We start from the raw sequence: 27,820 nt of genomic DNA, 5'->3' as shown, positions 1-27,820 counted from the left end.
GAATCTGAATCAACCGAGACCAGACTGAAGCATGGGATGAAACTGCAGCCCAAGTGGATGTGTTAAAGCTGAGTCCCAGATATGGTTGTGCCATCTTGCCAACTATGTCATTGGTTCTGCCCTAAATGGCACCCTATTCCCCATTTAGTTCACTACTTTGACCTGGGCCCATAGGGCACTGGTCTAAAGTAGTGCACTATATAGGGGGGAAAAAAAGGAACCATTTGGGACAGACTTATCTATGTAAGATTGGCCCAATTATCTTAAGATCAAAGTCAAATGTTTTTATACGGTATATCATGCAAAATGATTTCTAAACTGAAAGATGTGCTAAAGGAAAGAATGGTGTGATGGTCAGACACTGAGGGGCAGTTTCCGAGACAGACTATAAATGCCCAATGCGTTAGCATTTACTTTTAGCCAGAATACATACAGCCTGAGAATGTTCAGTGGATTAGATCCCATGTCCATGTAATATTATTCATTGTGATCTGAAAAGCAAAAACAATCTTAAATCGCAACTCCTACTGTGAGATGCTCCATATGCCCCTGCTTGTGGTTTCTCTGCGGCTGCAAGCACTAAAGCACAGTTGCAATGTCGCCTTCCTAGGTATGTTTTTTATTTTATTGTAAACCACAGTGCAGTTGACAATACTATTTTAGTTTCCATTTTGCTGTTGAGAGTACTAAAAGGAGATCCGGTCAACAAAAACTAGGAAAGAGTAAGGCCGGGATTCAATCTAAGGCGCGTTGTAGATAAGCTCATTGCAAGGGAACAATTTGCCTGTTGAAAGGCAATGTCCCAGACGCTGCAGATGATGGCTCAAGTGCTTTACAGTCGCCTTTGATTCCCGGTCCAAGTCTTTCTGTTAATGACAAGTGTTCTGACAAAAGCAGCCTATAAGGGTTTTTCACACCTGAAAATGGGCATGTTCGATATACAGATTTTGCAGAGTATAGGCTCATTATAGTAAATTGGTAGGTTAAAACCCTTCTCCAGGTATTGTGAAGATCTCTGCAGACTCTTGACGCTATCTCAAACATGCCATTATCCAAACATTTGCTTCGCTGGGATGTGGTTAGCTATGAAAAGGCTAATGGGGGGGGGGGGGGGGGGGGGGGGGTTAGCCCCAAACCAGGACAATACCTATTCTGGGTATTGGCTAACATTAAATCATGAGCGCTTAGGCGCTAGCTCGCTACCTCGCTACCGGTTCAACACAAGGCTAATCTGCTAAACATTAAGGGATTTAAAAGTCTGAAAAGCCCTTCATTACAGACACCCGTTCATTTAGAACTTAACTGACAATCTCAGCAGTCAAATCAAGAAAGGGCTCATGAGTTCTTCATGGCTAAAGGATATGTGATGCCATGAATGAATACATTAGGAAATAAAATGTCATAACACATCAGACCTGCTGTGCAGTTGGGGGGGGGGGGGGGGGGGGGGTGTCAGGTACTGGGGTACCCATGGAAAGGGTTAATTAAACTTCTCAACCACAGTATAACAAAGTTTGAGACTAACACCACAAAGGATTCTAAAACACTCAGTGTGAAGCTTTGAGGGTAGATATTTTTTCCTTTCTTTTGGTAGCTAAATATTTAATGATTGATATTTTATTCATAGAAATGTTAACATGTACACACGCTGACACTTGTCACTAGTAAGGAGTGGTGGGATTGGGACCTTTATTATTTGGTGGAATTCACTCTTGCCGGCGCGCAACAAATATACTGTGTATGCAAGTAAGAATATAATTAGCTAGAATAATAAATCACCATGCCTTGTAAACCAGGAAGTGTTAACAGAGCCTACCCACCCCCCCCCACCTACTGCCCCTCCCCAAAATAAGATTATTATTTTTTTTTTTTTAAAGAAAGACAAAAGTTAAGACTGTAGATTCTCTCACTGGCTTCTTCAGTCTTCAAGCCACATGTGTCACCAGTCACTGATGCCATGGGGTTTGGGTGTGCCTTTTGCGCCACCAAGGAGTTGGTTTCTCGGGGTGGGAATCGGCTAGCGTACTCCAAACCCAGGTGCAAATGCACTAGAATGGGTCGGAATACTCACGTCTTCTGTGGGCCTGGCTTGCCTGGTAGGTATAGTTGGTCAGGGGTTTAAATGGACCACGTTTTGGGTTGGCAAATGGAGTGTCAACATATTGACTGGGTTGGTGTTATGCGGTCACTGGAAAGCTGTTCCTTGTTCTTCAGACCAGGGTGCTCCCACCTTCGCACAGTAGTTTGGGCATATGAAAATCCTGCATGGTTTGCCACAGTCACACAGATCAGAGAGGTGAATTTACTAGTTGGCTAGTCTTTGCAATTTCCCCCTTCTCCCCATCAACCAAAATTACGTGGGCAGACTTGCATCAGGGTTCCTGGGAGACTTGGGCGACGTCCCGATTCTCCACCCTATCCCAAAGAGTGCACTCGTACACTCCCCTCATGGATTTCAAGGGAATGGACTGCTGTGAGGAAGATGGTGAAAACTCTTCCCAGGCATTCTTGCACCAATCCAATGCATGAGTGAACACTTCAGGAGGTTGGAGAATCTGAAAGTAGCCTTGGCTAGCCCGGGGAGTGGAGGGATCCAGATTGAGTTTGTGTGAAGGTGGGGGGGGGGAGACCTGTGTGTGGGGGGCTAGTGCAGGTAATCGTCCACAGCAGCGAAGGCGCAGGAGCCACTTCCAGAGTGTGCCATGATGGACAGGCACTGGGCGGCCTGTCCCACAGCCTGGGCCAGAGGGGGCTGCTTGGGCAGGTTATGAGTCTCTGTGGGTGGGGGGGGGGGGGGGGGGGGGGGGGGGGGTAGAAAACAGCTATGTAAGGACTACATATCACTCCCATAGTTAATGCATAACACTCAACACAAAAGTAGCTAAGGACACTGCTGAATGAGTAACTTGGGGTGGGGGGGTTGTATAAGGGCCTTAGTGTGCACATCTTATTAAAATCAATAAGAGACTGAATAAACACCAAATTTTAGAGATTCATACATTTCTAACATTGGGCAATGCATTACACATCATATCCATGACATAAATAAGTCAAGTCAGTTCCACATAGCACACCCATAGGCAACGCATAACACCGCCACATACACAAAACAGTAGCTATGGACACCGCCAAATGACTACTTATTAACCATGACTCAAATCAAAAAATGATGACTTAACATTTATGACCACGTTGGTAATTAACCGCTCCCTAATTTGTTGACATTTTCAAAGGAAAACGATAACGCCCCAGTCAACGCGAAGCTATACAGAATAAGCATTATTGTAATCAAAATGTTAAATTTACAGGGCCAGTTTCCCAGACAGAGATTGAGCCAAGTTCTAGACTAAAAAGCATGTTCAATGGAGATTGTCCATCGAAAGTGCATCTTAGTCCAAGACTAGTCTTTAAATCGGTGTCTGGGAAACCGCCCCAGAGTGGACAACACTTGACTGCTGGTTGAGGAGAGGCTCGGAAGTGACAACCAGAGGTGGTGGTGTACCTACCTAGAATTGCACTGTTGAGTGTGGAACACACCGGTTCCCTCTGGATAGAGTCCAGCTGGTAGCCCACTGGGCTCGTCCACGGGTCCGAGTAGGCCAGCAGACTGAATGCATCCTACAGAGGGAGATGGGAAGCGATAAGGGACATACAAATAGAGGAGAAAGACAGCCAAGAAGAACAAGAATTTAGAAGAATGTAAAAATCATTGCAGGGAAAAGAGTGGGGAAAGGCAGGGTAGAAAAAACAGCTGTTAATGAGAGATGGATGCAGTGAGTCAAGGTACAGTAACCTCAAATTGTACACTAAGTTCAAAATTGACAGATCATTGTTCAGATCACTGAACAAAAATGTAAATGCAACATGTAAAGTATTGGTTCTGTGTTTCATGAGCTGACATACGCACAAAAAGTTTCTCAAATTTGTTTACATCCCTGTTCATGAGCATTTGTCTTTTGCCAAGATAGGAGTATTTGTCTGTAATGAAAGCCCCTGTGGGGAGAAACTCATTCTGATTGGATGCAGCCATGGGTGGGCATAGCCCCACCCACTTGGGAGCCAGGCCCACCCATGGCTGCACCTCTGCCCAGTCATGTGAAATCCATCGACTAGGGCCTAATGAATTCATTCCAATTGACTGACTTCCTTATAGGAACTATAATTTAGTAACATTTTTGAAATTGTTCAATGCGGTAGTGTACTGCTAGAGAAATACTGTTTTGAGATATTGAATGTAGTTATAGGCCAAGTGCAGTGCTGCGTTGTTAGACGTAATGTAGTGTGACGTACACGTAAAACACTCACAGCAAAATGTACATCCAAGGTTTTACAGCCATTACATTGAGCCATTTATCGGAAGTTGTTTGAACATAATTGACAGAGTACCTTGAGCATCTTCTTGTTGACCGAGTTCTTGCCGCATTCTCGGCGTAGGTGCTCACTCATGCTCTGGAGCTCCCGGCCAAAGTGGATCATCCTCTCGATGGCTGCCTGGCTTCCCCCACACAGCTGCCTCTTGGACTGGGCTGACTCCACCTCTGTGGACACAGAACCAATCAAACGTGCACGTCACACGAGGACATAGCATTCAGCCACTCCAAGGGATGATTTGATAGATGCAGACCAGAGTCAATCATGTCAGTTGTACCACATCTTTTGTAAAAAATTACATCGGAATATAACAAAATGTGCAATCTGGGAATCTATGCAATGATCATATCAATTTTTGCTATGTACACCCATTGATTCTTGAATAATAAGTTATGCCTCATGAGTTTAGCACAACCGTCTTATCGTAACCCCCAAAAAGATGCACTACTCCATTGTTTACATTCGTTTGTAAGCAATGTATAGCTTCAAAAAGTTTAAACTATCATGTGGATGTCATGGCCTGTCACTCACCCATGTCTGCGTCACAGTCCTCTGTCTGGGCTCCGTGTTTGGAGGTGCCATTGAAGAAGCCGTTGGAGGAGGACTCGGTCACTCCGTTGGTGAAGTGGTCAACCTCCATGTCCACATCAGTACTGGGGGGGTGGGGTAAAACAGTAGGTGTGTTTGAGTGGATCCGTTTTAAAGATTAGAAATTATACTTTATTTTTGACAGACAAAAATAGACAACATTCATACATTTCAACAAACATTGACATCACACTTCCTCAGATCCACATTTCCAAGTCCCAAAAAATAAATGTATATTTCAATAAAGCATTTGATTCTTCCATTCTCGTAGATTTGGAATATCATTAGAGTTCTAGTACTTATAATCTTGATAACATAAATTAGTTATTAGAACTGCAAGCCGATGTGTAAATCCGAAGTTTTGCTCAGTCCCACTGCAATGTAGTCGATCTTAAACCTGCGTTTTTTGGTTGCGTGATACGTTGTGTCAATACCTTGTTTTGCAGGTAGAAGTAAAGAAGGCTGTGCAAGACTGTCAGTATTGACCGTTTTTTTTCTTTCTCTCTAGTGTTGGATGCATGTTGAAGAGTTTACAAGCAACTAGTATTGAGTAGGGTGTTCAGTACATTATAGCCTTGTGCATGTTCCGTACCTGGCGTTGGGCTGCTGCAGGCTGTGGCTGCCATTGAGGGAGCTGAGCTCAGCAGCGGGGGCAAGGAGGGCTGGGCCCGGGGGGCAGGGCTTGTGACTGTGGGGGGAGGGGTGGGCCTTACTGGACATCACCCCATTACAACAGCCGCCATCAAATCCTGGGAAGCAACCAGGACAGACAGATGAAAAACACCGTACAAGACACAAAAAGGTGAATGGCAAGCTAAATAAAGTGCACCTTAAGTATTTTACTAAATTAATTTGATCCAGGACTGGGTCATGTTCATGGATAAGTTTTAGAAACGTTTAGCAACAAAACAAGAAATGTAATCCTTTTGGACAAGTGCAGGTAGTCCCTCCCCATTTGTTAGTGCTCTTCCGTTTGGTACCTATTGAACACGCCCCAGGGTCATAGTTATAACAGCACACTGTTGCAAAACGTGCAAAAAAAAAAAAAACATAACAATTTCAAAAAGTATCTTCCTGTTTCAGCCTGTTAAAGTGCCTAATGAACACAACCAGGTGTGAATATACATTGAACAAAAACATAAAATGTAACATGTAAAGTGTTCGTCCCATGTTTCATGAGCTGAATGTCCACCAGAGCTGTAGACAGAATTTTATGTTAATTTCTCCCCCATAAACTGCCACCGACGTTGTTTTAAAGAATTTGGCTGCCTGTCCAACCGGCCTCACAACCCCATCAGCCCAGGACCTCCACAACCGGCTTCTTCACCTGTGGGATCACCTGAAACCAGTCACCCAGAAAGCTGATGAAACAGTTTGCACAACCAAAGAATTTCTGCATAAACCCTCAGTGAAGCTCATCTGCGTGCTCGTCCTCACCAGGGTCTTGACTTGACTTGCAGTTCGGCGTCGTAAACTACTTCAGTGAGTAAATGCTCACCTTCGATGGCCACTGGAGAAGTGTGCTCTTCGTGGATGTGTCGCAGTTTCAACTGTACTGGGCAGATGACGACAGCGTATGGCACCGTGTGGGAGAGTGGTTTGCTGATGTCAACGTTGTGGAGAGTGCCTCATGGTGGCAGAGGGCAAAGAACACCATTGAATTTTATCGATGGCAGTTTGAACGCACAGATACTGGGACGAGGCACATTTCGTTGCGCTATTCATCCACCTCATGAGGATCTGTACACAAGTCGTAGAATCTGAAGATGTCCCAGTTCATCCATGGCCTGAATATTCAGACATGTCACCCATTGAGCATGTTTGGGATGCTCTGGATCGAAGTGTACGACGACAGCGTGTTCTAGTTCCCACCAATATCCAGCAACTTCGCACAGCCTTTGAAGCGTGAGAGAACATTCCACAGGCCAATCAACAGCCTGAGCAACTATGTGAAGGAGATGTCGCGCAGCACGAGGCCAATGGTTATCACACCAGATAGATGCTTTTTTTAATTTTTAGGCATCTGTGACTAACCAATGCATATCTGTCATGGGGAATCCACAGATTGTTCAGTGTATCATATACCTGTGAGGTAGGCCTGTGAGCCGCTTGCTTTGTGTCTCGGGCTGCTGAAGGGGCGAGGCGAACCTGTGTAGCTGTCCTGGGACTTGGGGCTGCGGCCTCCCAGGCAGCGCACCTCGCTGTCCGTCCCATTCACCATCTCGATGAACTGTCTCACCCTGAGAGACAGTGTGATTAAGTGGACAGGGGGAGGGTTACAAAGATCAGGCCTATCCAATACAACCGTCAAACCATCAACCACCACATTAAATACAGCATCAATCAAATGCAGAAATACCAACAACCAAATATACTTGGCTGCACATTAATGTACAGTCTTGCCATTAAAGGGTAAGTTCAGGAATTTACAACCACTTCCAGGGTGAGGAACCATCTAACAAGTTGTAATATCCTGAGCTTCCCCTTAAGAGGTACGGTTCCTAAATGTGCCAATATTGCCTATCCCTTGCCGTTACTCACTTCAGCATAAATAAGAGGTTGGGGTTACTCTCCAGTAGGCTGGGGTACAGCTGTTGGGTGGTCTCAATTGCCTCTCCCATTCTGCCTGACAACACCAGCTTCTGGATCTCTGCAAGCACATCCCATTTACTTTCATTCACATATTGGGAGGAGACTTCGTGTGGCATGGCATTTCCCCATTCGTCTCCAAGGGTACGAGAGCGGAAACATTTTAAAGTGTTAGACAATCATTTATTCTAGGCCCATTCCATTTTGGCCCCTGGCCTCTAGGCAGATGTGTCCCTAAGAAATATTGTAATGGCGCCACCTATGCCAACTACCCATCTAGTCAGTTTACATTTTGTGAATATAGCATATAGTTCTAATATACACAAAGCAAATACACAAGTCAATGACAGGACACACCCTAAACCCATCTTTCACACAAGCATGACTCACTCTGTCGGTTTTTAATGGAGGCCAGTTCCTCATGCACAGCCTGGTCTGTGGATTTGGCAAAGGCTTCGGCAGTGGCACAGTAACTATGGTGGACCAGGTAGGATGCCACCATTCTGTGGAGACAAAGAGGTGGGAGAAACATAACAGCTCAGAGAGACAATACAGATTACGATATGCTGCCTTCAAAATGCTGTTGGGAATTTGGAAATACGAGGTTCAGACTCAGAAATACCCACTTAAAAACAAGTAAAAAAATTTAGATAAAAAACAGTGGCAATAATACAAGTCAAACCAGTTGCAAGGGCAGATGGGAAATGTAGTTTCCATTGGTGTGTACAGCTACAAGGGAAGGTACTTACTTCTGGATCATGGACTGCCACTCTCCCTCCCTGTCCCCTATGGGGAACCTGTCGATCTGGGCCTGGATCTTAGTCCGCCACTCGCGCATGTAATCCTCGATGTCGAACACAAATGGGTGCTGGCCAAAGTTGGCATCCACCACCTCCCCAGGGGTCTGCAGCCCCACTGTGGGGTACAGGTTGGGCTGGGGACACACAAATATACTAAGATGATTTGTTAAATCACAAACTCTTAAAATGTTGGATGCATGGTTCAAACAGATGATCTTTTGTATTTATTGATTTATTTTCATCAAACCACTCAAGGGGAAAAGTTCCATATAGCCTCTACCACAAATCAGTGAATATATAATATAATTTCACAAGCAAGACAGGTCAAGGAGCCAAATTGATACCAGGTTTGCATTCACTAGGAACCAAATGAAACTGGGAGGGACCTACCTGAATTTGGCCGCTTAAGAAACATTTCTGTTCTCCGTTGCAAAACATTTCAATACAGTGCGCAAAAAATAACACTCCAGGACGGGTTGTTTTATAAGGAGCAGATCAACAAAAACATGGCGACATGGTTCAGGATCCTCATCTAACTGACTGATATATAAACACTGTACCTTAGTTTAGCTGGCAGAGTTGGCATTAAAATAACTTTACGTTGTCAGCTGTGTTTGAGCACAAACTCTTCAGACCAGGTAGCTATTGCTCTTTCCAAAGTCAATACAATGTACTGATAAAACAGAGCAGAATTTGCCATCCATCAAGAAAGACTCTACCATTACTTACATGGGGGGGTGCAACTCAATATTAGGACGGTGTTCCTAATGTTTTGTAGACTCAGTGTATATGGCAAACGATCCCGGATAAAATTTACAAAGAGGGGAAGACCTAGGACTATCCATACCAAACTTTAAGATGGGACAAAATGTGCCTGGAAATACAATTTTAAACTGGTTTAGACATGATTCTTCTCCCCCATGGCTGAGTAGCGACAAATGGCGTCTCATATTGGCCTGGAAGAGGTGGTCTTCACTGATATGACCCTTAAACGCTTTGGTGCGATTATTGTCACAATTTCTATTTGCTGCAAAATTGAAAAAGCTGGCGCTTAAAAAGAAAAATGATTGTCCACTTAACTAATTGAATATGAACCCCCACATTATTAACTGGAACAGAATATGGACATAATCCAAACCACCAACTTATTCATTTTAAGTTTGTTCAGACAGTATAACACCAAGGAAACATTTTACGATGACATTTGTCCCTGGCAACAGGGGGGTTATGTAATCATTTGATTGTTTTTGTACCTGTAACCCCCCTCTGAAAAATGACAACTGAATAAAAGGTTGGTCACAAAAAAAAAGCAGTTCAGGAAATAAAGTGGAAGTCATGTAATGCGAGTTATAACATTGGCATATTCAATAAATAAAAACAATCCCATGACCACTTGGGTTGCATTCTCATTCGGCATACTCTGGTAGTTCCCGCCCCGTTTCACGCCTAATGAACATGACCCTGGAGTTAGCAGCGGAGGGATTTCTAAAAGCCCGTTTCATGGTCTAACAGAGAAAAGGTCAGCTCCAGTGGAGTTGACGCACATCACCGTAGAGCCCAGAGAAACATGAATGCTGGCTCGTGGCCAACAGTTTCTGCTCAATGGATTATTGTTTTGGCTAAAGCAGTCGTATTTTATCCTCAAACAAGTGGTCATTCTGCTGGTAGGGGGACAGCGCAGCCAGCGCTCAACCCCCCCACCTCAGTGCAGCGAAAAAAATGCAGACATGTAAATTTCACTTTTTTTTTTTTTTAGGAACTTTAAAATGGCATAAATTCTTCAGTCTTCACATATTTGTTTTCTATCAGATCCTCCAGGCAGCAAACACCATTAAAAATATGCATTGTTTACATTAAAGCTACAGTCTGGGATTTGTGAAGTTGTTCAATTAAAATTCTTGATATTTACCCATTGATTCTTTAAGAATTGAATGCATAAAAGTCTAAATGAAATTAGCACAACTGTCTATCATAAGCCAAAATCACTTTTTATTACTCCATCCATTGTTTACTTGTTGTTTGCAAACAATGTTGTTCCTTCAAATAGGGTTCAAACTGGTAGGCCTGATCAACAACAACGAGACAGCCTATAGGGAGGAGGTCAGAGACAACAACCAGGACAACAACCTCTCCCTCAACATGATCAAGACTAAGGAGATGATTGTGGACTACAGGAAAAAAAGAACTGAGCACACCCCCATTCTCATCGACGGGGCTGTAATGGAGCAGGTTGAGAGCCTCAAGTTCCTTGGTGTCCACATCAGACTAACAAGGTCCAAACACACCAAGACAGTCGTGAAGCGGACAAAACCTATTCCCCCTCAGGACTGAAAAGATTTGGCATGGGTCCCCAGATTCTCAAAAAGTTTCTACAGCTGCACCGTCGAGAGCAACTGGTTGCATCACTGCCTGGTATGGCAACTGCTCGGCCTCCGACCGCAAGGCACTACAAAGGGTAGTGCGAACGGCCCAGTACATCACTGGGGCCAAGCTTCCTGCCATCCTGGACCTCTATACCAGGCGGCGTCAGAGGATGGCCCTAAAAAAATGGTCAAAGACTCCAGCCACCCTAGTCATACACTGTTCGCACGGGAAGCGGTACCGGAGCACCACGTCTAGGTCCAAGAGGCTTCTAAACAGCTTCTACCACACATGCCATAAGACTCCAGAACATCTAATGGCTACCAGACTACTTGCACGCACCCCCCCCCCCCCCTCTTTTACACTGCTGATACTGTTATCTATGCATAAGTCACTTTAATAACTCTACCCACATGTACACTACCGTTCAAATGTTTGGGGTCACTTTGAAAAACCAGGACATTTAAAAAAAAAGCACACTGAAGATCTGGTACAACGCTGGGTACTACTCCCGTCACAGAACAGCCCAAGCCAGAATAGAAAGAGGTGCACCGGGGCCTCCTACTCCTCTATCTATTCTGGTTAGAGCCAGTTTGCGCTGTTCTGTGATGGGAGTAGTACACAGCTTTGTACAAGATAAAGTTTCTTAGCAATTTCTCACATGTAATAGCATTCATTCCTAAGAACAAGAATAGACTGACGAGTTTCAGAAGAAAGGTCTTTGTTTCTAATAATGGGCCGATATTCAATAATACATTTTTTTTTAAAGCCGTTTCCAGCTACAATAGTAATTTACAACATTGTCTACACTGTATTCCTGATCAATTTGATGTTATTTTAAAATGGGGGAAGAAAAAAAAGTCCTCGTCTTTCAAAAACACAGACATTTCTAAGTGTCCCCAAAACGTTTGAACGGTAGTATGCATGTATTACTTCAATTACCTCGACTAACCGGTACCCCCTGCATATAACCTCGCTATTGTCATTTTACTGCTGCCCTTTAATTACTTATTTTTGTAGGCATTTCTCTTAAAACTGCTTGGTTGGTTAAGGGCTTATAAGTAAGCATTTCACTGTAAGGTCCTCTGATTTATTTGGTGCATGTGACACCATCTCTCAGATATCATGGAATGTTAGTCCATGCAGCTAGTGTGACCAATGAATGAGGGGGATTACATTGCCCTAACCCCATCCCTCAGCTGTGGATCAAAACAAGTGGCAGGGGTGTCGTTTAGTCGTTTCAAATCCCAGAATGTAGCTTTTAAAGACAACATGGCCGGTGGGATCATACTTACCGGTAGATCTGTAAAGGCTATTCCTAGAGTACAAGAGAGAAGATAAAAACATCAACATACATTTCTTAATCTCTGACTGAATATCCTATTGTTGGGTACAAGAATGCACGATGCAGCATATCAATTCTATGCAAACCATGGATGTTCAATTGGACAAAATGTTGCCTCTAAAATACATTAAAGGGTGGAATGAAATGTGATATGCAAAGAAAAGTATAGAAATGTGCCTTTACGAGTCAAATTATTCAGACCAGGATGAGACAGAACAATATTGTGTGTCATGTGTTTTCATGTGGCATGTTGTTTGATAGTGATATGGTGTAAATAAATAATTGTTAATAAAAAATTAAAGGATGGGGCACGCATTGTGTTAGTTCAGAGTGTACATTTTCCGGTTCCAAATCCCCCCCCCCCCCCCCAATAACTCCACAAAAAGTTAAACTGAATGACACTGTTTGAGTTCCATAATGGATTACTACATTAATTAAATTCATTTTTATGTTCTAGAGCAGGGGTGTTCCATACCTAAGCTGTGGCCATTCTTTGTGTAGAAACAGGTGTTGTTGATGAGGTTGACGCAGCAGCCAATCACGTCACCTGTAGTGAACGTGGGGCCGTAGGGCTGCCCCGTGCCGGAGGAGCAGAACGAGTGGCCGTCATCTCCGTGGTAACCATACGAGTGTTTGTCCCAACCTGAGAAAAACCGCACAGACATTGGCGTCACTCTGAAAGATGCCTCGACTTACAACAAACTGAACAAAAATGTAAGCACAACATAGAAAATCTTGGTCCCATGATTCATGAGCTGAGAAAAAAATAAAAATAATCCCCAAATGTTCCATATCCACAAAAAGCATATTCCTCACCTGTGCTGGGAACAATAAAACACCACTTTAAAATGTGCATTTTTGTCAAAAAACAACGCCTCCAACATCGTTTTAAAGAATTTGGCAGTACGTCCAATTGGCTTCACAACCACATGTAACCATGCAGGGGGAGGAGGGTTTCTGAGGAGTATTTCTGTCTGTAATAAAGCTTGTGGCAACAAAAAAAAAATACTCTAATTGGATGGGCCTATGTCAGCCAGGCCCACCCATGCCAAATCCATAGATTAGGGCCTAATGAGTTTATTTTTTACATTGACCGATTTCCTTATATGAACAGTAACTCAGTAAAATCTTAGAAATTGTTGCGTTATATATATTCTCAGTATAAGTAGCAATTCTCTATAAGATAGTACTTCATTAAACCTCAAAGAGGAAATGTGTTTGCACTAACCATCACACACTAGAAACAACACGTCACCAATGCATCTTAAACTAAATGTTCAGATTAAAAAGCCTCACAGCAGAAGATGAGTATCCGTTTTACACCTGGGTAAACTATAGGCCTATCGATCTGCCACAGCACTGGTTAGATTAGAAGCTCTCATTTCAGTATAGCTTTTAAAACCTAGGACCTAACAATTATGTGCATTGTGCTAATTAGGTCTCTGCTATAAAATGTCAAAATAATTGAAGAACGGTCTCATTTGAATTCTCATGCATGTATGTATTAGGTTTCCTAAGAATTAGCCACGTTCCATTTGACACTTATGTGGGTCAAAGCTACTAACAGTTTTATTTAGCAAGTTAGCAACTAGCCATTAGTGATTACTTAGCCATGATCTGGCACTGCTCTGTCTGCTGTTTTATACGACTGCGCTGCATTGCTATGCCGTGGGCCTTTGCTAGGCCCGCCGTGTCCTGAAGGGTTACAGGATGCATCTCAAACGGCACCCTACAGTGCCTTGCGAAAGTATTCGGCCCCCTTGAACTTTGCGACCTTTCGCCACATTTCAGGCTTCAAACATAAAGATATAAAACTGTATTTTTTTTGTGAAGAATCAACAACAAGTGGGACACAATCATGAAGTGGAACAACATTTATTGGATATTTCAAACTTTTTTAACAAATCAAAAACTAAAAAAATTGGGCGTGCAAAATTATTCAGCCCCCTTAAGTTAATACTTTGTAGCGCCACCTTTGCTGCGATTACAGCTGTAAGTCGCTTGGGGTATGTCTCTATCAGTTTTGCACATCGAGAGACTGACATTTTTTCCCATTCCTCCTTGCAAAACAGCTCGAGCTCAGTGAGGTTGGATGGAGAGCATTTGTGAACAGCAGTTTTCAGTTCTTTCCACAGATTCTCGAATGGATTCAGGTCTGAACTTTGACTTGGCCATTCTAACACCTGGATATGTTTATTTTTGAACCATTCCATTGTAGATTTTGCTTTATGTTTTGGATCATTGTCTTGTTGGAAGACAAATCTCCGTCCCAGTCTCAGGTCTTTTGCAGACTCCATCAGGTTTTCTTCCAGAATGGTCCTGTATTTGGCTCCATCCATCTTCCCATCAATTTTAACCATCTTCCCTGTCCCTGCAGAAGAAAAGCAGGCCCAAACCATGATGCTGCCACCACCATGTTTGACAGTGGGTATGGTGTGTTCAGGGTGATGAGCTGTGTTGCTTTTACGCCAAACATAACATTTGCATTGTTGCCAAAAAGTTCAATTTTGGTTTCATCTGACCAGAGCACCTTCTTCCACATGTTTGGTGTGTCTCCCAGGTGGCTTGTGGCAAACTTTAAATGACACTTTTTATGGATATCTTTAAGAAATGGCTTTCTTGACACTTCCATAAAGGCCAGATTTGTACAATATACGACTGATTGTTGTCCTATGGACAGAGTCTCCCACTTCAGCTGTAGATCTCTGCAGTTCATCCAGAGTGATCATGGGCCTCTTGGCTGCATCTCTGATCAGTCTTCTCCTTGTATGAGCTGAAAGTTTAGAGGGACGGCCAGGTCTTGGTAGATTTGCAGTGGTCTGATACTCCTTCCATTTCAATATTATCACTTGCACAGTGCTCCTTGGGATGTTTAAAGCTTGGGAAATCTTTTTGTATCCAAATCCGGCTTTAAACTTCTTCACAACAGTATCTCGGACCTGCCTGGTGTGTTCCTTGTTCTTCATGATGCTCTCTGCGCTTTTAACGGACCTCTGAGACTATCACAGTGCAGGTGCATTTATACGGAGACTTGATTACACACAGGTTGATTGTATTTATCATCATTAGTCATTTAGGTCAACATTGGATCATTCAGAGATCCTCACTGAACTTCTGGAGAGAGTTTGCTGCACTGAAAGTAAAGGGTAATAATTTTGCACGCCCAATTTTTCAGTTTTTGATTTGTTAAAAAAGTTTGAAATATCCAATAAATGTCGTTCCACTTCATGATGGTGTCCCACTTGTTGTTGATTCTTCACAAAAAATACAGTTTTATATCTTTATGTTTGAAGCCTGAAATGTGGCAAAAGGTCGCAAAGTTCAAGGGGGCCGAATACTTTCGCAAGGCACTGTATATAGTGGACAACTTCTGACCAGAGCATGTGGGGCACTATGTAGGAAATAGTCTGCTATTTGGGATGCAGCCCAGTGTCAGAGAGAGACACCCTGCACTGCCAGATAAACCCCCCAACATGTGACCCTGCCCCAATGGTGTCATGTCAGGACAGAGAATAAGCAGCCTGTCTGGCTTCTAAGGGCACACCCATACAAGTTTCAGACAATACATGCTCAAAGAAAACAGACAATCCACTGAAACACACAAGTGTATGTTCATCACCAGCACGTCTTCCAGACAATACACACGCAAACCAAATCACAGACAGGGACAATTCACAAACCAAACGGTCTTCCAACCCACCCGAAGACCAAGGCAGAGTGTCAACATTGACACACACAAGCTATAGCTTTCAGAGTCGCCTTACCAGGGAGTCTGTTCATGTTGACACCTTGAGCCGAGAGACCGATACCCATGTACCTGATAAACAGAAAGATAGTAGGGTCAAAATGTGTGATGATCCGAGCATGTTAACAGTTTTATAAAGAATTGGTTACACTGGCTAAGGATATCTAAACTGCCTCAAGGGAATTTCATGAATCATACCAACATGACACCCTCATGCAAAGGTAAATTCCTAACTGTCCAGAGATGTGATCAGCAATGGTAATCAGGGGTGTTCATTAGTGCACAGCATAACAAAAGTTGAATTGCAAATGAAAAAGTGTGTGTTTTTTTTGGACAAATTCAGGTTGTCCCTCCCTGTTTTTGTTCAGTTTGGTTCCTAGTGAATACACCCTAGGAAAAAGTTGATAGGCCGATTAATGGCGGGGGAGGGGGGGGGTCTAATCTCAGGACCGTTAACTATTACAGGGAACTGATGAGATTACCTTGATTGAACAAAACGTTAACTGTAGACTATGATTAGTTAAGTCAGAAGAGGTTTGCATGGGTAGAGCACAATGTGTGCGTGGTGCTCAATTCTGTGCAGCCATCTTACCCATCTCGGCCTTTACTGATGATTTTCACCTCAAAGTAGTAGACCCCGCAGGCAGCTGGGATGGGATGAGTGGCTCGTACGGATGCCGCATCTTTAGGGGTCTTTCCATGACCTATGAATGAAACAAGACACCCTGTAATCAATTAAACACCTAGCTCTTACCCTTAGGCACTGCTTTAGATCTGAAACAATTGGATAGGGGTAAGTAGTATGACAGAAATTCCCTCTGGCCAATCAGACAGCAGCAATTACAACTACCATATTGCTTAAACCAGATCTACTAGAATGCCGAGAGGTGTGGGAATTCAGCATTAGCTGAACAGAAAAAAAAGCATTTTCCCCTAGTGCTGAACGAATAGTTCCTTTTGAGGTAGATTATATTTTTAAATCACTTAGGAATTATTTTTCAACATTAATTGCAATAAAAAGTCCCATGATGATAGTGAATGCTTATCACTTAACCATCATTTATTCACAGGACTTTAAAATATTTACATTCATTTTTTTTATTGATATTTAATTCCAAGTCATCTATAGAACTGCTGCCCATGCCTTAGCAAAATTACTTCAATGTCGAAGGTATACTTATGAATAGCAACTATCAAAATCACTTAGATCATACATTTCAGGTAGATACCTTGGAGCAACTGCTCTATCCCTCTCAATTGGGCATTCTGGCTTCTCGTCTGCCTCACTAGCCTAACAAAGCAGGCATAAAATAAACAATTAGACAAGTAGGCGCGCAATGGATTATGATCATTGTAGTTCATAACCATTTTTTCTGCACTAAACTACTGTATGTTGACTATTGGCCTGTTGTGAACTACAACTCCCGGCGTCACACAGTTAAGGTTTGATCTAATTCCTGTAGAGAAATTGCATGATGTGCGCATTGAGCTCACAGGAAAAAAATTTGGGCAAACAGTTTGCTGATGTCAACGGTGTGAACAGAATACCCCATGGTGGCAGTGGGTTTAATGGTATGGGCAGGCACAAGTGACAGACAATGAACACTATTGCATTTTATCTAAGAATTTTAATGCTTTGACTCCAGTTCACACCAATATCCAGCAACTTCACACAGCCACTGAAGAGGAGTGGGACAACATTCCACAATCAACAGCCTGATCAGCTCTATGTGAAGGCGATATGCAGCACAACACGAGACATATGGTCACACTAGATAGACTGGTTTTCGGAGCCACACACCCCTACGGATTTTAATTTTTTTTTTTTTTTTAAGGCATCTGTGACCAACATACACATATCTGTATTACCAGTCAAGTGAAATCCATAGATGAGGGCAGAATGAATTTATTTCAATTGACCGATTGCCATATGAACTGTAATGCAGTAGAATCTTTGAAATTATTGCATGTTCCATTTATAGTTTTGTTCAGTGTACACACAGCTGTACAGACCGGTTTGGGTTTTTACTTCTACAAAAAAGGTATGTCAATGTCGATTTTGTTAAATGTCCATTTTTATAGATAACCTAGTTTGCTAGTCGTCTCACTCCCTCTCCTTCCATAAATACCTACACGCTTCCCACACCAAGCCCCGCCCAGTCACTCAAGCTCTGTCTGCATGGTCAGATGCAACAAGATGGTGACAAGGATGCTAATTTCCACTTTGCTTCCTAATATAAGTCAACAACCCAGTTCCTGGAAAGCTACCGTCCTGTAGGTTCACTAACCATAATCTAGCACACCCGATTCTAGTAATTAGCTGGTTAATAAGCTGAATCAGGTTAGTTACAACTGGTGTTGTAGTGAACACAATATTTGTGGCAACGCTTCAGTTGTGTTCTGTGGGTGACAGAGTTGGCTGATACACCATTTCACAGAACCAAGATGGGTAACGCTGTACATTGCATTTGACTAGAGCAAGGAGTCTGTGTAGCCAGGCAAGCAAACACATTCAGGCCGGCTGATTGTTCCAGAAGCCGTTGGGTTGAGCCAGAGAAAGAACACACATGGGTAAAAAAATAAAACTAATTATCATTGCCTTTGATACTCTGATTGGCTAGAGACGATCCCGTCACTGATTACTTTTTGTACAACGCCCTTCGTGCCTTTTGTCACCACAAACGGCTTCAATGATGGTAGTCTTAGACTCAAGTATCTAGCAAAAAATAGCGCAGTAGAATTTAAGGTGAGTCGCCAAGGCACTTTATCCTAATTGCTTCTGTAAGTCCCTCTGGATCATTATTCAACTAGGCAAGTCAGTTAAATTATTTACAATGACGGCCTACCCCCGCCAAACCCTAACGACGCTGTGCCAATTGTGCGGCGCCCTATGGGACTCCCAATCGTGGCCGGTTGTGATACAATCCTGGAATCAAACCAGGATCTGTAGTGACACCTCTAGCACTGAGATGCAGTGCCTTAGACCGTTGCGCCACTCAGGAGCCCCGCTAAATGTCTGCAAAAAAAAAAAACAAGTCCAGCTAGTACATTGCGATATGAATGTCAATACACACGAACAGGGATACCTAGTCAGTTGCACAACTGAAATCTTTATTCCACATTTAATCCAACACCTCCGAATCAGAGGCCTTAGTCGTCGGCGGAGATTGCGCAAACGTATAGAACAAATCTCAAAAAAGGGGGTCATTGTTTGCGATTTTCAGCAGGCTAGTCGTGTGTCCCTATAAATAAATAAAAAAATCCACAACAATGGTTAGCCCACATTAGGAGACCACTAATGAGGTGTGGGAGAATATTATTTATATAATTTTTTTTTGTGGGGAGGGTTATAGGTGCCCTTTAATTCAATTGCGAACCAAGCAAGAGGCCGTTGTGTAGAGGTGTTTCTATACTGTACAGTGTAGCCTACATGTGACGGCAGAGTCTTCGTTAACACCCACCCGATTGATACTGTGCAACTCATCAGGACATTCTGCCAGCTCGACCTACTTCGCATTCAACAACATTCATTTGGGAAGGTTGTTTTGGGAAAGCCGTTAGAATTGTTCATTCAAAACAGCGCAAGATGACTGAATTAGGCTTTGGAAAGATTTCGGACCAAAAAGTAGATTTCTGGTTTAAATATCCAATGTTAACTTATCTACCAGTAAATGCTACACTACATGACCAAAAGTATGTGGACATCTGCTTATCGAACATCTCTTTCCAAAATGAACATTAATATGGAGTTGGTCCCCCCTTTGCTGCCATAACAGCAAAGGGGAAGGCTGGGAAGGCTTTCCACGAGATGTTGGAACATTGCTGCGGGGACTTGCTTCCCTTCAGCCACAAGAGCATTAGTGGGGATGGGCACTCATGTTGGGCGATTAGGCCTGGCTCACAGTCATTGCTCCAATTCATCCCAAAGGTGTTCAATGGGGTTCAATGGGGTTGAGATCAGACCTCTGTGCAGGCCACCACACTGATCAAGTTTTTTTTTTTTTTTTTTACCTTTATTTAACTAGGCAAGTCAGTTAAGAATTTGTTCTCATCTTCAATGACGGCCTAGGAACAGTGGGTTAACTGCCTGTTCAGGGGGAGAACGACAGATTTGTACCTTGTCAGCTCGGGGGTTTGAACTTGCAACCTTCCGGTTACTAGTCCAACGCTCTTACCAAGTAATTTCTGTATGGACCTCGCTTTGTGCATGTGGGCATTGTCATGCTGAAACAGGAAAGGTCCTTCCCCAAACTGTTGCATGCTGGAGCGATAAGATCTCACTTGACAAACCATAAAAACAACCCCAGACCATTATTCCTCCACTAAACTTTACAGTTAACACTATGCATTGGGGCAGGTAGCGCTCTCCTGGCATTCACCAAACTCAGATTAGTCTGCAAGACTGCCAGATGAAGTGTGATTAAATCACTCCAGAGAAAGCAATTCCATTGCGCCAGAGTCCAATGGCGGCGAGCTTTACACCACACCAGCCGACGCTTGGCATGGTGTTCTTGGGTTTCCATGGCTGAGCAGCCGCACACAAGCCTATTTCATGACGTTCCTGACGAAGTTATTGTGCAGAAGTTGCTTCCAGAGGTAGTTTCAAACTCTGTAGTGAGTGTTGCAACAGGACTTTTAGACGCTTACAGCACTTGGCGGTCCCGTCCTCTGAGCTTGTGGCCTAACTCTTTGCGGCTGAGCCATTGTTGCACCTAGACATTTCACTTCACAATGTGGCTGAAATAGCCGAAACCACTAATTTGAAGTGGTGTCGACACAAAAAGTTGTGTATATATCATAAATCGAAGTCTTTCCTACCTACCCTAACGCTGCCGTTCTTCTGTGAGCTGCTCCACAAAATAACCACTTGAGAGCTGCGTGACAGTTTGGTTATGTAGATTATTTTGAGCGGGACAATGTTCCCTCATTTTTTGCTGGGCGCAAACTTGAACGTCGTGAAAATTGTGCAACTCCTGGCACATGTTTACTGTGAACAGGCTGTACCCACTTTAAATTAGTTTTAACAGTGGTCAAGTAGGCTACTGGTCATTTGATCATAATGTAGGACTACCAGAGTGGCCTACCATCAAAAAGAATTTAGAACATTCATCCCATAATATTTTACCATGTTCAGCCTACAGTAGCAGCAGCTAATGTCTGGTGTTCAATGTAGTCCTACGTTCCATGACACTTTTGAAAAGTGATTGACAACCTGTTTATCCACTTGTCCTTCAGACAAGGTGACTGAAAATGTGTTTGATGCAAGAAGACTTTATAAAAACACAATTATTACATTATCAGATAATCAGACCATGTATGCTACCCTCTTGCCTTGTTTTTTATTTTATTTTTTATAATCAATCCTCAAGTAATTTTTTATTTTTACAATATATAATCGATAATATTTCAACCGGGACTATAGCTTCTTCGATAGGAGAGAGAAAACGTCTGCTCCAAGCTGTTGCGCATGCAGAACGCTACATGACACAATGTAATCTTTCTCGCTCATTTATCAAAATAAAAGCCTGAAACCATGTCTCACACCATGGGGAATCTGGTTGGTATCCCTTTAAATGGAATAGAGAGCTTTCAGGAAAAACAGCACTTCCGGGTTGGATTTTCCTCAGGTTTTCGCCTGCAATATCAGTTGTTATACACAGACAATATTTTGACAGTTTTGGAAACTTTAGATTGTTTTCTATCCTAATCTGACAATTATATGCATATTCTAGATTCTGAGCCTGAGAAATAGGCAGTTTCATTTGGGTATGTTTTTCATCCAAACATCAAAATACTGCCCCCTACACGCAACAGGTTAACTGACTTGCCTAGTTAAATAAAAGGTTAAAAACGTTTATTTTACCTGACTCGCTTTTCAAAGACAGCTAGAAATGCACACATTGTGTTCTTGTAGGAAGCAATCACTCCCCCATTGCTGACTATTAATGATCTATAACTGGGTTAATAACTAGCAAAGGATATGAACAAATGTGCGCAAGTGGCTACATGCAGCTCTCGCTTTGATCTCAACACAAGCTCACCTACTCACGACCACTCATGCTTTAAACAGTCTAGTTCAAAGTGAATGGCACAGATCCATATATGGCAATGGTCTATTTGCATATTGGCCTACTGCAGCATCGATTGGTTATGGTGCACGGGCCTGTGTAGAGTACGGGCCTGTGTAGAGTACGGGCCTGTGTAGAGTACGGGCCTGTGTAGAGTACGGGCCTGTGTAGAGTACGGGCCTGTGTAGAGTACGGGCCTGTGTAGAGTACGGGCCTGTGTAGAGTACGGGCCTGAGTGGTGCCTGTCAATGCAATAGAATCCAACGCTAATGCCTTCTGCCTACTACTAAATCTCTCGCAAAGTTTGTTTTGTTGCATTGAAAGTGGCTAATATTGTGTTGATTCGATCAATTGCCAGTTAAGGGAAACGTTGATAGTGTTAACAGGGGAGGGATGTAGAAAGTTGAATGAAGTTGACTCTTGCTTCTCTGCATGGGCTGATATTTCTTCTGCGTGGAAATCCAAGTGGAGCTTTGCGCACGTGCGCAGCTTAGAGGTTACATTGTACATAAACTAACAGCTTTTGGAACAGACTTGTCTCATCAATTATATAGCCTAGACTGAAAATAGCATTATGGATGATTATGGATGATTGACTTGCCCAGATGGTTTCCAAAACCTACCTGGGCCAGCAGCCCATGTCAAGCCCTGCAAGATCCATAGGTAAGGCTATACAGTGCATAGTCTACAGGTATACAGTATACATGCAATGTAATTCTGAAGTCTAACACTTAGTGCGATTTCAGTTGTGTCAAATTAACTAAATTGTCTTTTGTTGAATTTATATAAAATGCAAACCTTACTTGGACTAGATGCTAAACATGGCATTATTCCACTATTTGTATCCACCAGTTTCAATGGGGGAATTTGATTTTGAAGGCATACCGCAAATTCCACTATTGTGGGCCAACTCTGAAAATCTCTCCCTCCAGTAGGTGGTGTTTTTGTTGTTTCGCCCACCAAGCATGGAGTTTTATATGGAGGTCAATGAGTGTTGAATTTGGTCAACAACAAAGAATGTATGGCTTATTTGCTACATGAGATTTATTTGATCTAATAGAAGTTTCATATTGCTTAAGTGGTTACAAGTGTACTGCAAAGTAGGACACGTGACATCCCGGCAACATTGAGAACTTTATCGGAGTTGTCTTGAGATGACTATTCATGGCATGAGGCTAGTAGTATAGCATCCCTCGCCCTTGAATACAGGTGGTTGAAATCAACAACCATCATTGAATATTTAAAAAAGGATTACAACAATGAGATGTATCCACCAACAAACCCGCCATGTGGTCAACGACTACCATTGTTTGGGCAAAGAGACATGCATCTTGTCAGTATATTTATAATCTTTGGCCCACCCATCCCTGTGAACATAATCACATACCCAAAAGTGTCAGTCTCAAGTGACCAGTTGTCAGCCAAGTGTGTTGGTTTAAAGTTTGCACTATGCCTGCCTGGCTGATGAATCATGGAGCCAGGGTTCCGGTATAGAAGCACAGTTGACTGCTCCTACAGTTTTGCGTCAGTACTGGCCCAGAAAGACAATTTCCATAGAAGTCAGATTTGAAAATTCCTAATAAGGACAGTCATCACCTTTGTGCACAAAACAGTCATTGAATTATTCAAATTGTCACATAGGCTTATTTCCCAGTTGTTAAATTCTAATAATTAGCCTAATTTCAGTTGACAAAACAAGCTAGTGTAGAGAATCATTGGACCATCTAAACCACTGAAATATACTTTCCATAACCAAAAATATTGTATTTTCAGCTGTTGTACAAAACAGACAGCAAAAAATGTATGTGAAGCATATAAATAGAGCACAGAACAGAGCTACAGCTTTTTAGACATGCTTTCAATGAGAATGACAGCTCTATAAGTAATTTCTTTGTGAATTTAGTCAGGTGGCCCAGAAAAAACATTGCAGATCTAACATTTTATATTCAGCCAATGTTTTTGGATGACATCGTGGCTGCTCCCTGTGCGCACCGAGTTCAAGTGCGCATGTCAAGTTAAGCTGTGTAAACCGGATATAAAAACGGTCCATGAATCGGCATATGCAAACGCGAATAGATTACATTGAAAACGAAAAGGTCGGGCATAGTCTAGATCTTTTTCATATTATAACCTCAGTGGTCTGTATAACCACAAGAGGATGTGTAAAGCCTTTATGTTCTCTAGACACATCACATACTATGAAGAGATTGTTTAAAGGGTAAAATGCATGGCCTACACACCCAGAAAGGAAATACACTGTTACACCTTGATGTAGTAGGCCTACATCAAACACTGGGGAAAATACCTTTAGTTGGTTGAGGTACAAAGCAAGAGCCTTGATTTTCACTCCAGCCATTGACTTCCACCATGACATAGCAACCGATTGAATAATAGTATTTCCCACCAATATGACCTAATACAGGGTATACAGATCCGAAATGGGTAGTGCTAAAGAAGCATTTCTAGGCTAGCTAGCTAACTTTAGGCCTATAGCTAGACGAGAGCCTACACAGGATAAGGGCTTTGCCTTTAAGTGACGTTTTTTGTTTTGTTTTGTCAGCTTGACAAAGCTAGCTTGCTGATTTGTGCCAATTTAACTAGTAGCTTAACTAGTAGATGAATTAATTTGTGAACCCTGGGCCCTTGATAAATAAATAAAAAACAAGCTAGCAGTGGGCCCTGCCATTATAAATCAGTTAGCCTAATCAGCTAGGGTTACGGGAGGTTTTGGCCGGGGTAGGCCGCCATTGTAAAATAAGAACTGGTTCTTAACTGACTTGCCTAATTAAATGAATGTCAAATAAAAATGACAAATCGGCGGTTGTGACATATTTGTTTCCGGACCTGGTCGAGTCCATCTATGCTAAACAGTTGGAAAACAAAGAAACGAGCCAATTATATAGCAAGGTACAACTGACATGTCAATTACGTTAAAAAAATATCCAATTATCAACTGTTGCTAGCTTTGACGAACAGTTGTTAGCTAGGACTGCAGTTCGTCCAGCTGGAAAGCTGGCTGGCGTAACGTTGCTACTTAACGTTCTTGTTTTGGCTGGGGATTTCGCCAGCTGATTTACAAGATAGCGTATTTTTGTTAATCATTACATAGTTACCAACCTAACATTAGCTTGACTGTTGTTTGCAGCCAACTAGTGCTGTCAATTCGTTTTGAGAGCGATAACTACTAAGATTAGCTGCGAACGTTGGCTAGCCTAGGTAACGTAGCTAGCTAAGAGTACGGCTAGCTAGCCACTGACATGTAACCGCAGCAAAGTAAGCGGATGACGCTAGCACTCACATTTAATTTCATTCACGCGTCATAGATAGTTACCTTTGTAGTGCACTCGAAGATTGTTCTGAGAGAGGCCAATGTAACTGAACTTGTCCTTCGGGCTCCAGGATCGAGGAAGCGGGGTTTCAAGTTCGTTTACCGCTGGATAGAGCCGTCTGAGTTGCTGGTTGAGCTCATTTTCCTGCTCGTTCAGAGCCGAGTCTCCGTGAACAACAACCGACATAAGAAACCCACAGCCCGATGACTGTCCCGACATGTCGAACAAACGGGTTTATTTAAGTTAAAGGCGTGTCAGCCACCGATTCAAACAACTTAACTATAAGTCAGACGCCTCCACAAACTGTCAAGTATTTTAAAAGCTAACGCTGTTAGCAAATGCTAGCCACAAAACAAGCTAGCAAACTAAATACGCGTATTGCAAAAATGGCTCAATATCTGACATCCGCTAAACACATAAAACGACCAAATTTAACGAAGAAAACCCATCTCACTAAAGCGTTTTGGAGACGAACTGAAAATATACGACACGATTTATCTCGCAGATATGATTAGAGCTGGTAGACATCGACAAAGTATGGCTAACCTCGATCTTTTGTTTGTTGTCGGTGCTAATCCACACATTTGATTGGTTTAGAGGAGGTCCAGTCACATTTCCTTAAGGACTGGGAAGTACATGCTCAGACACATAACAAACAGCAATGTATCCCAGCAATGTATCCCTCAATGTTCTACCAGGGGTTCTATCAAAAAGTTTAGTTCTATCTTCACAATGTTCTCAACAGTTTATTATATTTAGGCCAATTGGTCTGCAGAAACCCCAACTCTATATGAAGTAGTTTTCTCTTGGAAAATGGTCAAGTAGTTCAATTGTAATTTCTTCATCAAATAGGGTAGCTAATGCAATACCAGGAATGACTGTAGGAAGTGGGGTAAATTGAGGTCTAGTCCTACATTTCCATCACTGTGGAAAATGAAAAAGTTATATAAATGAATAAAGAATTGAACGAAAATCATTCATACATTTAACACTGTGGTCACACAAATGAAAAAAAAAAATATATATATATATATATATATATAACAATCACCTAATAATGCAAATCCAAGTTGAACCCAGCTCACCTACCACATTTCTCAAAGGCTGTCATCCCCCAGGATGATTGGGCCAACTCTTCCTACACAACAGAGATACTTTCACAATTTGCAGCTCATTTACATTTGGTTTACAGTGAATCTCTTTGAAGCTAGTATTAACTGTGGCTTAATGTAGTCTAACTGTCCTGAGTCTGACTAAATGAAACCTGGATTCAGGGGCGTCATGCACCGATTATTTTAGAGGTGGTACACGAAGTACATGAGGATGGACAGGAGGTGACCCGGGTGACCCCCCCACTCCTCCGGATGTAGAAGAATTTCAAACACCTGAAACACCTATTTTTCTTCATAGGTTATCTAAGCATACCTCTTTACCTGTTCAATTGCTTGTTACCTTGCTAGCAGGCATGACAGCTAAGGGACAGATCGAAATGTACTGATGGGGGGCTGGTCCAGGTGTAAAAAAAAAATGCACCCCCTCCTGAACATTAGATATTTTCACATGATCCTCCCCTTCTACTGTAAAATAAATGTTACACCCTCCCCCCTCATAGAATGAACTATAAAATCATGTTTACGACCAAAAATAATAATAGTTGCGACCCTTTGTTTATAAGCATGGATATCGACTTTGCCACTTCAGCATGCTTTTGTGGCACAGTCGATGCCATGCTGGGCTACGGGCCAGAAGTTTGAGGGTTTGCCGACCACCACTGTCCCTCATTACACTTCGATCAGAGCCAGCTGCAGAAAATGATCAGCTAGGGGTAAATCAGATTTTCATCATTTTGATGCCATATTTATAATTATATAAAATATATGCAACACATTTTCTACCAACAGGTTTCTGTGCGAATGCACCACACAACCAACAAATAAAGCATACCGATTTCAGGCACTTCTATATCACAATAAATAGACAATCTCAAGAAACAGAAAATACATCCGACCCTACCTTGTAGAATTGCCCAGTATCGAAGGCTTGGCTTGACAATCTCTGAATGTCATTAAACTTTTTGGTGTTTTGTAGGAGATGTCTCTTTCTATTCATCAATTCGCTGCTTCACAGTTTGAATTGATTGATTGGTTTTATGTGTCAGTAAAAAAAATACATATATACACAAAGATGTTTAAGTGACCAGGATTATACAATAAAGTCACTGACTTATTTCCATTGTGATCCCTATTTTTTACATAAATACATACACACAATTACAGAGATAGAAATGAAAAAAATGCTCAACCACCAGATGAGTATGAGGGGGGAGTTGATTAAATTCTTACAAGCTTGTTTGGCTGCTGGTGAACCATGATGTGCAGGCATAATCAAAGTGAAAGTCTTCAGGGTGTCATGGCGCCGGGGGAGATGGCTGCCGTTTTATGGACTCCTAACCAATTGCGCTATTGTGTGTGTTTTTTCGCGTTATTTGTAACTTATTTGTACATAATGTTTCTGCCACCGTCTCTTATGACCAAAAAGACCTTCTGGATATCAGGACAGCAATTACTCACCTCGTACTGGACAAAGATTTTTTCTTTAACGAGTCAGACACGAAGGATTTACTT

At 42.4% G+C, this 27,820-nt stretch overlaps 1 protein-coding gene across 1 annotated transcript; it reads right to left on the bottom strand.

Moving 5' to 3' along the window:
• Positions 1-598: 598 nt before the first annotated feature.
• ranbp9 (RAN binding protein 9) lies at positions 599-25,773 on the bottom strand. Its single transcript, XM_036985486.1, has 14 exons — positions 25,199-25,773; positions 16,392-16,503; positions 15,819-15,871; positions 12,530-12,697; positions 12,005-12,027; positions 8,298-8,482; positions 7,939-8,051; positions 7,501-7,609; positions 7,045-7,199; positions 5,552-5,708; positions 4,903-5,024; positions 4,387-4,538; positions 3,507-3,618; positions 599-2,775 (listed from the first exon to the last, which is right to left on the bottom strand). Exons 1-14 carry the CDS (start codon positions 25,413-25,415, stop codon positions 2,645-2,647), a joined length of 1,809 nt encoding a protein of 602 aa, XP_036841381.1. The 5' UTR covers positions 25,416-25,773; the 3' UTR covers positions 599-2,644.
• Between the last annotated feature and the right edge of the window lie 2,047 nt (positions 25,774-27,820).

This window comes from Oncorhynchus mykiss, chromosome 8 (assembly GCF_013265735.2).
Source record: "Oncorhynchus mykiss isolate Arlee chromosome 8, USDA_OmykA_1.1, whole genome shotgun sequence".
Lineage (NCBI taxonomy): Eukaryota > Metazoa > Chordata > Actinopteri > Salmoniformes > Salmonidae > Oncorhynchus > Oncorhynchus mykiss.
The sequence above is the reverse complement of the archived record's forward strand: the minus strand, read 5'-3'. Positions and strand labels throughout refer to the sequence as shown.

Excerpts from the sequence above, each read along its gene's own strand:
- ranbp9 (XM_036985486.1), bottom strand. The coding sequence starts at position 25,415 with ATGTCGGGACAGTCATCGGGCTGTGGGTTTCTTATGTCGGTTGTTGTT. Across the intron at positions 7,610-7,938 it reads CTCCATTAAAAACCGACAGA|AGATCCAGAAGCTGGTGTTG; the intron begins GTGAGTCATGCT and ends ATGTGCTTGCAG. Across the intron at positions 3,619-4,386 it reads TCAACAAGAAGATGCTCAAG|GATGCATTCAGTCTGCTGGC; the intron begins GTACTCTGTCAA and ends CTCCCTCTGTAG.